At 41.6% G+C, this 17,705-nt stretch overlaps 1 protein-coding gene across 1 annotated transcript in view; it reads right to left on the reverse strand.

Annotated features, from left to right (window-relative positions):
- Window positions 1-4,189: 4,189 nt before the first annotated feature.
- The window catches only part of Robo1 (roundabout guidance receptor 1), a 134,498-nt gene continuing 120,982 nt past the window's right edge, over window positions 4,190-17,705 (reverse strand). Inside the window, exons 23-25 of the mRNA XM_032899684.1 lie at window positions 17,115-17,521; window positions 13,876-14,028; window positions 4,190-4,590 (exon numbers count right to left, since the gene is read on the reverse strand). Of these exons, the coding sequence (XP_032755575.1) occupies window positions 4,190-4,590; window positions 13,876-14,028; window positions 17,115-17,521 (961 nt within the window). The remainder of the gene's footprint in view (window positions 4,591-13,875; window positions 14,029-17,114; window positions 17,522-17,705) is intronic.

Below are 17,705 nucleotides of genomic sequence, written 5' to 3' on the forward strand. Positions count from 1 at the left end.
CTGACAACCAGCTCAGTTATACCTCTTTATACTCAATATGCTAGGCACTGATTTCGAGATGCCTCTCCTCTGCGATTGGTTGTAACACTCAAGAGACAACAGGGATGACTCTGTGGAGGTAAATGACCCTTCATGTACCCGCTAGTCCTTCATGTCTGCATATTTTAAAAATCATTGTGGGGGTGGAGTGAGGTAAGGGTTGGGGGAGGATGCTGAGACAGGCTTTCCTTATGTAGTGCTGGGTGTCCTGGAAATCACTCTGTAGTACAAGCTGGCTTCGAACTCACAGATCCAACTGCTTCTGCTTCTGCTTCTGCTTCTGCTTCTGCCTCCAAGTGCTGTGTACACAGCCACGCCTGGCTGCCTTGCATATTTAGTTTATATGTCATTTCTCCAGGAAAGACCTCTGGATCTTTCTTGCCATTGCACAATGGAAGTAATGCTGGGTGTAAGAATATTTTTATTTGGTCAGTCTTCAAGGCATGCTTGGTGGCACAGGCTGGGCAATACTGAAGACTTAGCAGTCAGTGATAATGTCCTTAGGGAGGACATGGATACCTAAAACCTTAAGGTATCTATGAATTATAATATGTAAATGTTCTCCTCCTCTGTATGTGTGAACAGATGCTTATAGACATCTGATGACTTAGTGCTGTAAATATAGTACAATGAGTATTTGATATGTGTAGAAATAAATCAAATGGAGGTAAATGTCAGCACAAAGGATCAGACCTTCAAGTCTAGGAAAGCACTTTCCTTAATTAAAAATATCCATTCATTACATATGTAAATCAGGGTGCCTCCTTCATTAAATAAATAATGTAAATTGAATCAAGAAGGTGAAAATTACAGCAATGCTTAGCAATGATAATTTAATGATATACACTCTTGGGGTTATGGTTCAAATAAAAATCTGGAAAATCAAAGCACAGTAGCAACTGGATCTGCTAAATGCATTTCATGGAGTAGGTTTCCTTGTTTCTAGCTTAATGGTTTCCAACTTAGTTCTATAGATAGAAATAACTTTATGATGTCATAGCTACTTATTAAATTTCTGAAGATTGCTTTTAACTCCTTTTCCTCTTTGCTCCGACTCTGTCACACCCAGATCTTTCCAGCCCTGTGGTTTTCTCCTAAAGCATCCCTCACATTTTGAAATTTGCTCATCATCATAAAAGTGGTCATACTTTCTGACCAGACATGAAGTCTATAACTGACATCATTATATTTAGCATATAAATCACAGCTCAGAACACACGGCTGGAAGTCAAAAGTTTAGGGTCAGAGCAGCTCTGGCTTAATGACCAGAGGTAAACTATTCAAAGGTGGTATTACCAAGGACTCTGTGGCCACACTGTGGGAGTGTCTGTGTGAAAGGCACAGTCTTTGAGATGCACTTGACGTCTGAGTCTGTGTTTACGGAGGCCCACTTTGGTCCCAGAACAAAGGGGACCATCCTTCTTGTTACAAGGAAGTTACTGAGCACACAGAGCAAGTGACTGATTACAAATCTTGTCCAGGTAGGTTTCCCACGTTAATTCCTTCATCACATCCTCTGTCTCCTACATCAATACTGTTCTTGTTGGTTTATTTTGTTTAATTTTTTTTCAAGGCAGTGTTTCTCTGTGTAGCCTTGGCTATCCTGGAACTCGCTCTGCAGACCAGTCTGGCCTCAAACTCAAATCCACCTGCTTCTTCCCTAACTCTTGGACACCTCCTTACCCAGTGCTCAGATTAAAACCATCCGCCAGCACCACCAGCCTCTTTCTTTACTTTCTTTTTTTAATCTTTTTCTGTTTGTTTGTTTTTAATCTCTCTTGCTTGGCTTTGTCACTATAGTATAGAACGATGTCTATTCCTTTCCTAAAAACCTTCCACCAATCTAGCTTTCTTCACAAACTCCACGCTGGCCTTCTCGTCCAAACCTTCCGAGAATTCCTGCTCATAACTTTCTGCTTGAGTGTGAAGTATCTCACAGGCTCCTGATGGAAAGCTTCCCCACTGGGGGTGCTGTTTTGGAAGCTGTGGAACGGGAAGGAGGGGTGTGAGTAGGGAGAATTCCTGCACTGATGTGGTGGCGGTGTCTTTGAACAGTCTCTGTGCTCCTGCTTCCTGCTCTGCTCTCGTTCCAGATCACATTCTTCCCGCCAAACCCTTTCTGCCATGCACTCTCCTGGAAATGCTAACCAAAATCAATCTTTCCTCCCATAAGTTGTTTTCATGATATATTCTGGTCACAAAAACAGAGAATGACTAATACAGGTCCCTTTCAAAATGTTTACTCCCTCTTTGGTCTTCCAAAGTCTGGCTTCTATTCAGACTATTACAGTCAACGGTTCTTGGAAATAAGAATCATGGATGACACATTTCAAAAATTATCTTTTCTCATAAAATTACATCAAACTTTCACCTTATGACATTTTATATTTCTTTAACTTATATTTATTTTTTGGGAGGGAGGAGCTGGTCATAGGCTGTACACACATGTTACTGTATCTTGTACTTCTCTCCCACTTTGCTACTTTTTCATGTGTGTATGTGAATGGTATACATGTTTATATACTTGTGGGTGTACTGTGTGTGTGTGTGTGTGTGTGTGTGTCTGTGTGTGTGTGTGCATTCACATGATTCACACAGATTGATATCTGGAATCACCCTCCCTCACTCTTCTATCTTATATTTTTGGTTGTGAGCCTAGCCTTTAACGGCTGAGCCATCTCTCCAGCCCTTCACTCTTCTGTCTTATTTGTTGGGGCGGGATCTCTCAGGCAGTCCCTGAGCTCAGTGATGACTAATCTTAATAGGCAGCTTGCTTTGAAGATTTCCGGCCTCTGGCTTCCACAGCTGGAATTGTGGGAGGACAGCCATGGGTATCCAGCATTTACCATGGCTTCTGGAGCTCTGAATTGAAAATATGAAATTACGCTTTGAAAATAAGTGTTTTAATTGTTGTGTCATTTCCTTGCCCTCTTATACTTCTTACCTCCATCCTTTCTAGGTGTGTGTGTGTGTGTGTGTGTGTGTGTGTGTGTGTGTGTGTGTGTGTGTGTGTGATGCTAACACTGAACTCAAGGCCTCTGCTGAGTACTCTACAATCCACCAACTTCTAACCCAAGAACATGATTTCTTTAAAAAAATCTGTCTTCAGAATATCATACTCAAGTAAAGTATGACATATTTTCATAACCACCCCAACTCCTTTCACACCCAGTTTCCTAATTTATGAGTTCTTTTTCAAAATTATTATTGTTACACACAAACATATATACAATCTACTGAGTCTATTTACTGTTGCTTTTAGGTACATGTGTTCAGGGCCAATCGTTTGGGATCGGACAGCTTATGTGGGAACTCAGCCTTAGAGGCAATTGATTCTCTGTAGCCACTGGCCACATGCAACTCTTTGTTTAGGGGTAGGACCTTATGGAATTTAGGCTACGCATGTTGGCATGTCAACTGCTGGTGTCTTTATGCTGTTCCTTTTCCTGCACGACACTGAAAGTCATGGGTACATTTCTCTCTTTTATGTTTGGGGGATATTACCTAGCAGTAGGCATCCTTGTCATTTGGGTCTTACAGTCACTCACCCTCCTTTTCTCTGGGGTTTCCTTAGCTTTAGGTGTAGGGCTTTCATTAAAGACATATGAACTGGGGTAGTTCTACCCAGCCGTAATCCTTACAAATCACAACAACTGGCCCAGCAAGTTATCCCCAACAGTTCAAGAGCAGGGCTTTTAGCCTTTGAGGTAACCAACAGCTGTTTAATTGGACTTAAAGTCCAACTGATAGGAAGGAATTCGTACCATAAACCTAGCCAAGCACCTGTAGCTGGCGAGGTCACAGACCCTAGAAGAGACTCTGCTACTGCCCTTCTCTGGAGCTAATGTAATTTCTAACTGTATTCAAATACTTACACTCACAGATAAGTACAGCTCTCAGCTCTCATCAATGGTGTCTATATTTACTAGAGATGGAGACTATTACAAAGATGCACAATTGGTAGAGAACGGGACACTATTGTTTCATATCTTAGCTGTCACGATTGCTATGTCTTTAGGGCATAGTCTTGACATCTATGAATTAATTCAAATGGCATCACTTCAGAGAAGCTTGTGTGATGTCACACATTGGAAAGAATTGCATTTAGTAAGCTGGGCACATTCCCATTCCGCTGGTAGAAAGGCCTTAATCATATTTCTTCCCATATGGCCACAGAAAGCCTACGCATGTATCCTGGGAGCTTACAGAATTCTGTTTGCCTGAGGTTCGGGAAGTCGGTACCTTGGATGAGGTGTGTCTTTGCTGGTGGAAGGTCTCGCTTTGCTGTCTTCGTTCCTCGGCCTTTCCCTTCGTTTGGCTGTTCCTGTGCTTCTCTGGGGTCACCTGGGTTTGTTCGCAGGTCAGCGACTTGTCTTCCGTCCAGAGCTTCTCTCCCCTTGTAACTGCCTCCTTTTCTGTCTGATGATCTGTCTGTTCTCGCTTCTATAGAAGCGAGCTTTGGCCCCATTATAGGTCGTGCCTCCAGCTGTGCCTTGGACTGGACAGTGGGCGATTTTATAGCAGGTGGTGGCACTGGAGGGGGTGGAAGATCTAAAAGGAAAATTTTAAATGCTGTGAGAGCTGGCATGTGCAGATTCATCAAAACTAGGTTCATCCTTGCTGTCGCATTCAATTTTGAAACATTCTATCTTAATTGATATAGAGCAATTAGAGGTAACAAAAATTAAGGCCGATGGTTTTAATACTTTTATCATCATCCAGCATGGAAAAATTGGATCAGAGGATCAGGACTTGAAGACTATCTACTGTAAAGCTTGCTGCTACTGTACATGTGCACTCTAATCCCCCTGCCCCATCCCCACGCCCCCAACCCTGCTCCAACCGGCAGGCAGAGCCTCCGAGTTGATTTTAGCATGCTTTCAGAGGTCTTAGATGAATATTCTCTTACATCTCTAGGCAACCTCTTCAAATTGATTAAGGCTGGCACTTAAGTTTTAATTGCCATCTCTAATCTGGCCCAAATCCCTTCTTAATGTGTAGGTAAAAAGCTCCACATAGATTTTTAACTCATTTTCTGATATCAAAGCTGTCTACCAGTAGACCAAAGAAAGAATAATGCCTTTAGATTCTTAATCTCTACTTTACTGTTCTTCAAATTGTTTTATCACACATATCTAGAGTTCACCCTCTACTCAGACATTTTAAAGTAGATAATTACTGGTAGAAATGTAGGTTAATTGCGTGTTTTATAGGTACACCTATATCTAGTAGGTATATTTTAAGCAATATCCTTTTATATAACATATTAACTTAAATTTTTTTTGCTTCATGAATGCCTCTCAAATTGAAATTATGCATACAATTTAATATCTAGAAAATGCATTCTTCTGAAGCAGGGCTGAAATTCTTAAAAATGATTCCTAGATATAGTCCATGAATAAAGACATATATTTTCATAGTATGTGGTAAAGTTAACTTAATATGAACAGGTTTCTAGGGGCAAATTGACTTGACTGTGCTGTGGAAGATGGATAACAGTAAAGGAGACTTTATTCCGGGAGGCTAAGAGGTCATAAAAATAGTCCACACATACGATAGCAGATGAAATATTACAGTGGGGTGTTTAAAGGAGAGCAGAGAATACATTTGAGAGATAAAGGACACAAATTAGTGTTACTTAATGATCAATAGACTATAGTACTGGGGAGGGGAAGCTGGCAGCGATGATGTCGAGGCCTTGGGCTATAGTTTACCATGTAGGTATTAAAGCATCCCCTCAGGTGTGGAGTGCAGGAGTGAGCAAGAGGTTTGTGTAAAGATGTGTGAGTTCAGTGAGGAGGAGGGGCTTGCAGAGTCTACAGGCAGAAATACAAGACAGCTAGCTTCATGCTCAGCGCTCATCTCAAGAGTAGTCAAAACCAGACGAAGAGAAGTCAGCATCACTATATATTCAGTCACATGGGTAGGGAGAGCAATATTTTTACAGAAACACCAAAAAGGATTGATCACATATTTAAAAAAATATTTAATAACATTTTAGCCTTGGAATTTCAAATGTTTTGTTCAATAAATATATCACCAGCTAGCCATTCCCCACGGAGGAATGCATAGGTTGTTTATAAATGTTTTACGGACATTGATGACATCCACTGATGTCATTTGTATGTGCCTCCATGAGAAATTCTTGAATACCAGAACTACACCTTGAAGGGACTGGAGATTAGTGATAGAGCGCTCGCTCGCTGAGCATGCACAGTGCCCTGCGTTTGACCACCAGGTGATCTCCATATCCAGGATGCAGACACAGGAGAATCAGACATCCCAGGTCCTCTTCAGAATCAACCAGGTCCAAACTAGCTTGGGCTACCTGAGGCCTTCTCTTAAAATACCATCACCACCAAAACGTACCTGGAAGACCTTACTATGATATTAAGTGGAAGTGCTGAGCAACCTTAGTTTAATGTAAGATCTCTCATTCTTTTATATATTTATGTTGCACTAAATGTACATATTTATAAGAGAAACTACCTCCCTCTCCCCATTTGAAGAAGAAGCAGAAGCAGAAGCAGAAGCAGAAGCAGAAGAAGAAGAAGAAGAAGAAGAAGAAGAAGAAGAAGAAGAAGAAGAAGAAGAACAACAACAACAACAACAACAACAACAACAACAGGTCTTCCTAAACTGAATTTTCTTTGACACATCAGGTCGAGGCCAAGATATCAGAATAAATTGTACTTCACTGTAAAAGAAAAAAGCCTGAATACCATTTTATATCTTGCTGTTTTCATTAGGGAATCCTTCATTTAAAAAACGTTTATTACCCTATGTCATGGCTTACTGTGCTACAGTATGCTTTTAACAGTCTCCACACCCCTGTGGCCGAAGTCCAGACGACGGAATGGTTTTCTTCTAATGCTTGGATCCTAGTACCTTATTCTGACACCCATGCGGCCAGTCACCACAGCACAGATTTTCCCTTTGTTGATGACTTCACAGAAGTTTTTGCAAAAAGAGCTTTTGTTTCCATTTGTTTGTTTCTGGTTTTTGTTTTGTTTTAGAGATAGGATCTCACTATGTAGCCTAAACTGGCCTTGAACTCACTGACAACCATTTGCCACTGCCACCTAATTGCTGAGCTAACGGGCTGCCCCACCATGCCCAGCCCCAAGGCAGTATTTAGAGATAAGTATTGAGGATTCAAGTCCTCCCTCCCCTGCTACTCTTGGGTTGATGCTAAGTGGGAAGATAGATGTATTGCAGATCTATCTCTGTAGGAGAATGTGATGTGTTACATCACACACACACACTGAACCTGAAGAAGGCAAGAAAGAGTTAAGAAAGAGACTTTAGTCAGTGGTGTAAACCAGGAGATGCAAAGGCGTAGTGGCTGGAAGCAGGCTCAGAGTAAAACTACAGGCTAATCCAAAGTACACCTGCAGGCAAGGCGCATGAGGATCTGTGTACTCCTAGTCTGCTGTTTGCTATAAACACAAAGCAACTGCAGACACATTATCAGGAGGCAAGAGACTGTCACTTTTAGTAAATAAAATATCTGGGCTCTTCAGGGCATCGAAAACTAAAATTATTGCTATCAAAAGATCAAGCAGAGTCCTGGGAACTGAAAGTTCAAAAGGAAATCTATTACTGGATATTCTGGATAGATGTTGTCTGTAACTCCGGTTAAAAAGAGAACCCAGTGACTGTGCTAAGAATTGTAACTTCCTGTACTTAACTGACAGAAATGCTAGCAGGTTTCATATGTCTTATAAACAGATTGTTGAAGAAATTCCTTTTCCGCGGGTATCATGAAATAATTACAAAGCTAAACTAGAGGCTACTTTTACATGAATGGTTCTCTCTCTTACTGCTCAACACTGCTTTCCCCCAATTTATGCATTAGTTTAAACACAATTTAAAAATGAGGGAATTATGGACCTAGTTTTTAAAAATCTTACGTGATCTTTTTAAAAGGACATATTTGTGGCTGTTTACCTGCATGTATATATGAGCACTGTGTGCATACCTGGTGTCCTTGGCGGCCAACCAGGCTATCCAATCACCTGGATATGGAATTATAACTTATTTTAAGGTGCCCTGTAGGTGACCAGAACTGAACCTGGGTCCCCTATGAGAGCAGCAAGTACTCTTAACCTCTCAGCCATCTTTCCTTTTCTCCGCGTGTAATCTCATTAACATATTCTCTCTTTCCAAGAAGCCCCAGCTAACAAACTATCGCTCACATAAAGAAATAAGTAGGAACACACATGTAGGTAAGTGTGCCTGCAGAGCATTAACTTGCCAGACAGATCCCACACTCTATTAATGTAGCTGCTCAAAGTCCCAAGACCTTGTAATTAAAGATAAATCAAGTCAAGATAACATCATTCTAAAGTGGGTGGTGAATTTATAATTTATGAAAAGGAGGACTAAAGAAATATTATAGATTTGGTTTTTAAATGAAGTATGTAAATGTATTGGGAGGGTTAGGGGAGGGGGCAGGAAAGAGTCTATTAGAAGGTCCTAGAAATGTACTTAAACTCCACAGACTTCAGCTGATAAATATTCATATATTTTAATCCTGTCCTCCAGCTGGGTGAAGCCTGAAAACAGCAAACAGGAAATAAATAATCAATGCTGTGAGGAGAACTGGATGACGTGACAAGGTAACCTGCTTCACAGGCAAGGGTTCTCTGAGCGTTCACGATGCCTTGTGTTTACCTACAGGGCGAGGCACGGCCATGATGTTAGAGGGGTTGGAGGGTTCTTGTGCTGTGCACCATGTTCCTGCCAAACACCTCACTCAGACCACAACTCCCGCTATCCAAGAATGTGAGTGCGTTTGCAATCTTCAGAGAAGCAATAAAATTAAAGTGAGCTTACTAGATGGGGTCCAATCCAATAAGACTAATGCTCTGATAAAAGGAGTCTAGAGAACAATTACAGGCTGAGGGGAGACTGAGAAGACACAGGAGGCCTCCAGAGCAGGCCCCCCTGATGGCAACTGAGTCTCACACTCTCTCCTCCAGAGCTGAGGCAACTCATTGTGCCGCTTTAATTGTAAAGTCTGCAGTATTGTTTCGAGACAGATCAATCAACAGATAAAGACTAGCTGAGAGAAATCCTCAAAAATTACACGTTATTGACTCAGAATGAGGTCTTGTTTATTCCTTTGGATGCTTTAGAAAGTAATTTATTGGGAAAATTGAAATTTGGATGATATTTATAAAGCAAAGGCCCTCTAAGCTCAATGTGACCCATTCTGAACATAGTTCTCAAAACTGATACTCAAGAAACAAACTCATCCAACACAGTCAACACACTGTGCTTAGAAATAAGGGAAGGGCTGGAGAGATGGCTCAGTGCTTAAGAGTGCTGCCTGAGCATGTAGAAGAATGCAGATCGATCCATGCTTATCACCCTGTACAAAGCTTAAGTCTAAGTGGGTCAAGGACCTCCACATCAAACCAGACACACTCAAACTAATAGAAGAAAAACTAGGAAGCATTTGGAACACATGGGCACTGGAAAAATTTCCTGAACAAAACACCAATGGCTTATGTTCTAAGATCAAGAATCGACAAATGGGATCTCATAAAACTACAAAGCTTCTGTAAGGCAAAGGACACTGTGGTTAGGACAAACGGCAACCAACAGATTGGGAAAAGATCTTTACCAATCCTACAACAGATAGAGGCCTTATATCCAAAATATACAAAGAACTCAAGAAGTTAGACCGCAGGGGAGACAAATAACCCTATTAAAAATGGGGTTTAAACAAAGCATTCACAGCTGAGGAATGCCAAATGGTTGAGAAACACCTAAAGAAATGTTCATCATCTTTAGTCATAAGGGAAATGCAAATCAGAACAACCCTGAGATTCCACCACACACCAGTGAGAATGGCTAAGATCAAAAACTCAGGTGACAGCAGATACTGGCAAGAATGTGGGGAAAGATGAGCACACCTCCATTGTTGGTGGGGTTGCAGACTGGTACAACCATTCTGGAAATCAGTCTGGAGGTTCCTCAGAAAATTGGACATTGAACTACCTGAGGATCCAGCTATACCTCTCCTGGGCATATACCCAAAAGATGCCCCAACATATAACAAAGACACATGTTCCACTATGTTCATAGAAGCCTTATTTATAATAGCCAGAAGCTGGAAAGAACCCAGATGCCCTTCAACAGAGGAATGGATACAGAAAATGTGGTACATCTACACAATGGAATATTACTCAGCTATCAAATCAATGACCTTACATAATTCATAGGCAAATAGAGGGAACTGGAAAATATCATCCTGAGTGAGGTAACCCAATCACAGAAAAACACACATGGTATGCACTTATTGATAAGTGTATATTAACCCAAATGCTCGAATTACCCTAGATGCACAGAACACATGAAACTCAAGAAGGATGACCAAAATGCGAATGCTTCACTCCTTCTTTAAAAGGGGAATGAGAATACCCTTGGGAGGAGATAGGGAGGCAAAGTTTAGAACAGAGGCTGAAGGAACTCCCATTCAGAATCTACCCCACATATGGCCCATACATATAGAGCCACCCAATTAGACAAGATGGATGAAGCAAAGAAGTGCAGGCTGACAGGAGCCGGATGTAGATCTCTCCTGAGAGACACAACCAGAATACAGCAAATACATAGGCGAATGCCAGCAGCAAACCACTGAACTGAGAACTGGACCCCCGTTGAAGGATCGGAGAAAGGACTGGAAGAGCTTGAAGGGGCTTGAGACCCCATATGAACAACAATGCCAACCAACTAGAGCTTCCAGGGGCTAAGCCACTACCCAAAGACTATACATGGACTAACCCTGGGCTCCAACTGCATAGGTAGCAATGAATAGCCTAGTAAGGGCACCAGTGGAATGGGAAGCCCTGGGTCCTGCTAAGACTGGACCCCCAATGAACCGGATTCTTGCGGGGAGGGCGGAAATGGGGGGAGGATGGGGAGGAGAACATCCATACAGAAGGGGAGATGGAGGGGTTGGGGGATGTTGGTCTGGAACCCGGAAGAGGGAATAACATTTGAAATGTAAATAAGAAATACCCAATTTAATAAAGATGGAAAAAAAAAAAAGAATGCTGACTCCTTCTCCAGAGGTCCTGAGTTCAATTCCTAGCAACTACATAGTGGCTCGCAACCATCTGTAATGAGATTTGATGCCCTCTTCTGGTGTGTCTGAAGACAGTGACCGTGTACTCATATAAATAAAACAAATCTTAGAAAAGAAAAGGAGGGAGGTTTATTTCAAAAAAAAAAAAAAAAAAAAAAAAAAAAAAAAAAAAAGGAAAAAAAAGTTACCAGCTACTCCATACTTTACTATATGTGTAATTCTGATTTTTAATAAAAGATATCTCAACCTCTTCCTTCTACCCATTAATCTTTTAATACTGTGAAAACGTAGCTACTGGGATGGTATACAGTATGATCTGTGGATATATTCTCTTTTAAAAATGTTTATTTTTATTTTATGTGCATTAGTGTTTATCCAACATGTATACGTGTGTGAGGGTGTCAGGTACCCTGGAAGTGGAGGTCCAGACATTTAGGAGCTAGGAATTGAACCCAGGTCCTTTGGAAGAGGAGTCAGTGCTCTTAAACCGTTGAGCCACCTCTCCAGCCCCTCAGATCTCTTTTTCTCAGTGCAGTGCAGTAACCTGATGGAATTGCTTTCCGAGAAAACCCCTTTGTCTCTATTTCAGAGACGCTATCAAGAGTATACACAGTAGCTTTGGGGTAGATGGTGGGAGAGGAACACAAAGCCAGGGGCTTGAATTATGAAGTGTGAGTGACAGTTTGCATGTCTTTTGATGGGTGCATTAAGAACGATCTGGATTTTGTGGTTTTAAATAATTAATATCCATTTTAGGAGGTATAAATAATATGCAGTGTCTGCAAAGATATATTCAGAAATGAGTTGAAGAAACAGTCTAGTAGTCTTAATTTAAGGATACATAGTTCACTCTGTTGAAGGGAAGATAAAGCTATAATTTAAAAGCAGCTTTATTTTTTTTCTCCATTATTTATTTTCATTACAGAAAACTATTATTATCTTTTGCGCAGGAGTAAGCACCGATAATTTGCATAACTACTTTTGTGAAATGAGCTATTCGAAATCCAAGTAATATTTCACATTAACTTTTTAGCTTTAAACGTGTTTTAATATCATTCTTTGGTATTCCTGAAATTAAGTAAAAAAAAATAACCTGAGTGCTTTCTCATTCGATTTAATTCTTTTTATTTGTGGATTACTTGCCATTCGTATTTAGTTTCTCAATACGGTAAAACAAGTCCTGTAGGACGGAGGACACAATTATGGCTCGGAATTCTTAAGAATGGCATGCTATACAAGTGTGATACTGTGCTGGTTAACCTAGCAAGCCTTCACTAGTTAAACCATTTGAAGGCGTGGCCAGACTCCTCTCCAAATACATATAAATAAGAGGTAGAAATATCTACAGCAAGTTTTAGGCCAGATTTTTTTTCCATACGAGTTCAATTTAGATGTGTTTACATCCAGGCTTGACGTTTGAGCAGCCTTCCAGTGAAGACTCCTGTCTTCTAGATAATAACCATTGATAAAACAGCAATAAAACTTGTAAAATGCCATTACAGGGGTCCCATAAATGTAAGATTGCCTGTATAGTTTGAGGATTTACACCTCGTGTTTGTCCTGCCACAGAGGCAAACAGACCCAGGGCCACTGTAATAAGCCTTCAAAATCAGATAATGCTCTGACAGCTTGGTTTCACTGACAAAAGAGTGCTGGGCAGAAGCCGGGACGGAGGCCCAGGTGTGCTGTGTCATACCAGTATTTAGTGTGGGTCATATCAGCCAGACGCTCATGAGGGAAAGATGCTCAGAAAAAACTTCGGATCATAGCGCGGACAACCGCTCGTCGCCACGTTACTTGCGCTGTGAGTTTGTATTAAATTTTTCTGTCAAGTGGCAAGACTCGCCGGGTGTCGGGGGGGAGTGCTCCAAACCCTCCCCGTAACCTTGGATAAGAATCTATAATATGAAGCTTTCGGATGATAATAGCAACTGATAGTCTTTATGAAAAACTGCTACCTGGTCAGGAAAGTCCTAATCGGATTGTGGCAGACACCCCAGATGTGGAGAAAGTGACTGTGACACCATTCTTCCCCCCACCCCTTTAGCAGATTCCGAAAACTTGACAAGATGGGTGAGTCTGAGAGAATTTATCTTACATGAATTTCCAATAAGGCCCGAAGGGCTGTTCTATAAAATGAGAAGGTGGTGCTGCTTTAATAAATGCTGGGCCACCTGAGGCACTTTCATTAAAGGCTTTCTCTAGACAACATCACGAGGTTTGTCTTATCTCCCTCTGTCCCCTTGACAATACAAGTGTTCCCTCTTCGCAAGGGTCCATATTGCACGTGACGGCACTAAGAAGGGGGTCTGAGGTGCCTTTGCAGCGGCACACGGGCTACCTGTAAAGCCACCGTGGTTGTGAAAAGAAATATCCCGGAAACTTTACTGCCCTTTGTTTCAGAGCAGAATTAATTTTAAACGATGGAAGGAAGGAAACAGAAATATCCTGGAGGTATGATCAGTGCAGCTGACGCTAGGACACCAAGGAGACCCGTGGCCATTGTGTGACGCTACCGAACATACTTAAAAAAAAAAAGTACTGATTTAATTTCTTCAATAACCAGCTGTTTAAGAAGACTGCAAAGGCTAGAGACAGGTGCCAAGATGTGGAAGAATTCCGCCCCTGTAACTAACACAAGGATTGCTGATGTCAGTGAGCACACTCGCTGGCCCCCGAGACATCGGGCAAACAGGCAAGCCTCAGGTAGATGTTTCCATCCGTATCCATGGCCTTACCATCTGTGTAGGCCTCTCTGCGCAGATGTCCTGGCTGGTGCTTCTGCTTCTTGGGGGGTCTGGCTTTCTGGATTACAGCAGCACTCATGTTGCTGTCTGTAGACACAGGACTCGTGGGCCTAGGGCACTGAGAGGCATGGAAATGTCGGCGGCCTGAGGAGGAGAGCCAGAGGCAGAGGCATCAATGAAAACAGCCAAAACAAAACACTCAAGCTTGGAGACAATTCCTGGTTTTAAAACTCAGCACCCACCAAGTAACGAGTGCCTCTCTCCCTCCACTTACGCTAACTGGAGAAAACATTCCTAAGGCACCCACAGTCTTTTTCTTTCTGTAAATACCACAGGACTTTCATTTGGCTGGAGTTCACGATCCTTATTTAAGGGGAACCCTGCAATTATGTTTTCCCACTATCATCACTAAAATGTTCTTAAAACAAGACTGCTGTTATTTTCATGTATCATACACTCAAGCGCTCGCTGCTTCGTCGTGAGGAAGAATCAGACTCCTTAAGAAATTCATGTTGTAAAAATGACCTGGATTAATTACCCCCTTAATTCAATTAAGTCTGGCGGTAGTATTCTTCGCAGTAGAACCCTAATAACTTAATAGTGTCGTTGGACATTCTCTCTGGAAGTGTTCTGACATTGATCAAGCTCACATACATAGTCTCACCTAACTATACTTCTGTGTCTTTTCTGCCTCAAGATATTAGTCAATCCTCATAGTCAGTGGCCCCATGACTCCAGCACGGTAAAGCCAGTTATTTTTGAAGAGGCAACATTGTTAGGTGATAGTAAACGTTTAATTTACTGAGCAGACGTGGCACATTTCGGTGTCATCGAAGTCCCTGGCCCTTATGGAGATGATACATCATAACAGGTCCAACTTGTTTCATCGAAAATGGGATTTGAAGACTTTTAGTGCTGTGCTGACCTAAAGTGTTTTGGTTTCTAGAAATTCTACCCAAAAATCCCCCATTTTCCATTGAGCCACAGAATCTTTAGACGGCCTTGGGAATCAGACATGCCCTCTGGCTATAGACGGGAGAAGCCACAGCCATCGGAATTGACACATTTAAAAGTACTAACTGAGGCACATTAAATAACAGACATTAATGCAGCCAAGTGAGAAGCAGTGCGATTGGGTTATCCATTCATATTAACTCCAAGTTACATGATAAGCACCGCCATTTCTGGAAAAGAATATTGTAATAGGCAGAGGCCAGTGCATGTTTAGTCCATTGTAATTATGAGCCAAATGGAACCAGAAGTGCCACGGGATTACAATACAATAAAATATTAAACCCAACTCTCTTTAGCTATGATGGAGATGATTACAATTAAGGTTACGTATCCATGAAAACAGAGAATTAGGCCTGAGATGGCAACCATTACTCATTCTATTGTATAAGGCCATCTACTACTCGTAGACCCCGAGGCATAAGGTCGGTTAAAGATGAATTTTCAACGTTACTCCCATGTCTCGTTGACTTAATGAGCTGAGACGTGCCATTAATGCAATCTGAAAATAGTGGTTTGAGCTGCTTAATTTCATCTACTTATTTTTTTATAGAGGATTATGAACTAAGGTAAAGCATATACATGTTATTTATTAATTAATACAGATAATTAGGTTTGCATGTATTACTACATTTAGTGCCTACTGGGAAAAATATTGTTTGGTTGAATTTTATAAAACATTAGGCCTGAAGTAAATACATATTTTGTGCTAATGTGCTGATAAATATTAGATATCTTTTTTTACACACAATGAATAATGTAGAGAGATGGCCTTGTGTCATAACTGAACTGTCTGACTATATTCTACACTCATAAATTGTAATGAGCAGTACAGTATCTTATGGAAGCCAGGGAATCTAGCAGTGTGACAGTTCCTAAACTAGGAAAATTAAAACGCGCAGAAGTTTTTGGTTTGTGGTGATCTTTTCATTTCCTGAAATATGTTTCTTTTCTCTCGGCCATATTGTTTTCCATGACTACCAGAAATATAGACAGACACAAGTACACACACACACACACACACACACACACACACACGCGCGCGCGTGCGCTTGCACGTGAGCGTTCATGCAAGCACATAATATAAACACACATGCATAATATATACATATACATATTTATTCCAAACAAAGACCAAACAATGTTTGTTGAAAATCCAATTATTTTCTTTCTCATGCCATCTCCTCTCTAAGTAAGAGTGGAGAGGAGGAATTAACTGAAAATGATTTTAAAAAGTAAGTTCATTATGCCAGGATCCAGCGGTGAAAGGGGGAGGGAGATGAGGAAACATAATATGCATTTATATTAACTCGCTCTTTCAACTTTTAGATTAAAAATATGAAACATTTATGCTTGAAGATGTATGCATATTTCAAACATCTTTTCAGTTAAAGTGATACGAAGCACACAGAGGCGTTTCGGTTTCGCTGTTCCTTCACAGGCTTTCACAGCGAGTGCTGTTCCCTGGTTGGTGGTTCTGCATGGAACCTTTGTAAACCAGGGTCTGGCTGGCAGACGTGGGTCCTGAGAGCCAGGCCTTTGGAGGGGGATTAAACCCTTGCTATTCCTAGCGGGATTCCCAGCCTGATCTGTCCTCCAATGTGAGTAGTCACAGACAGAAGCACCCACAAGAACTTGTCTGCCCTGCCCTCTTCACTGGGTCAAAGAATAACCTTTCTCTCTGACGGAGTTTCTATCAGGGATTGTGATTCCAGGGACTAATACAAGAGGTTAAGGAGCCATTTCCCAATGGTTCCAGTGTTCTAACAGGGTATTTTCTTACATATCTTACAGAAATGTTAATTAACTAGAACTATCAAAATGAAGTTCATTTTGGTGACATTCTGCATTAAAACCATTTATAATATATACATAGTTCATTTTGCTGAATATAATTAAACCTTAAAGAAATAACCTATGTGCATATATGTAGAAATATATGTAAACACATATGTAAATATATGTTCATATTTGCTACAATTATCATCAATAACATTATGGTCAGTTTCTCATCAGTCACCTTATATGGAGTTTATAAAAGTAAGATAAATAATTTGAAAAGTCTTTGCTAACAAATAATCAAACCGAGTCATATTCTTGAATTTCTTTTCCACAGGAGGTAAAGAGAGAGAAAAGCTGGAGGACTGTTTCACCCGGGAAACATGGGACAAGGTTAGTGACCAGCACGCATCTCCTGGTGAAGGGTGCGTAGGACTCACCAGCAGCATCCTGCATCTGGCGGCGAGCCACCTTCAGGCCCGCATACTCGGCGGCTGCGGCAACTGCCTGGGCAAAATCGGCGTCAGTGAAAAAGGAACCATCCGATGAACTGACACTGGAGCGCCCACTGGAAATGTTGTCCTCTTCTGAGGCTGAGCCCCAGCCATTGATCATGGACCCAGTGACCGAGCTCTCGAGGTCCCCAACACTAGACGCTGGGGTCTGTTCGAGCCCACGTAACAACAGCCTTCGGGTCTGCATCTTAGCAACCTCCACGTCAGCTTCGTCTTCCTCCTCTTCTGGGGCATCCGTATCCATGTCTGAGACCAGGGGTCCTGAAATGTAGCCGTAAGTATGCGGTGGGGAAATTGGCCGCGGTGGTGGAGGAGGACTCACCGGCTGCCGCCTGTAGGAAGACAAGGAAAGCTCAGCTCAGCACTTAAGACCCAAAACAATGGGGGTTGGGGATTTAGCTCAGTGGTAGAGTGCTTGCCTAGCAAGCACAAGGCCCTGGGTTCGGTCCCCAGCTCCGGGGAAAAAAAAAAAAAAGACAAGACCCAAAAACAATGAATCATTAACCAGCAAGTCGA

Source organism: Rattus rattus, chromosome 4 (assembly GCF_011064425.1).
Source record: "Rattus rattus isolate New Zealand chromosome 4, Rrattus_CSIRO_v1, whole genome shotgun sequence".
NCBI lineage: Eukaryota > Metazoa > Chordata > Mammalia > Rodentia > Muridae > Rattus > Rattus rattus.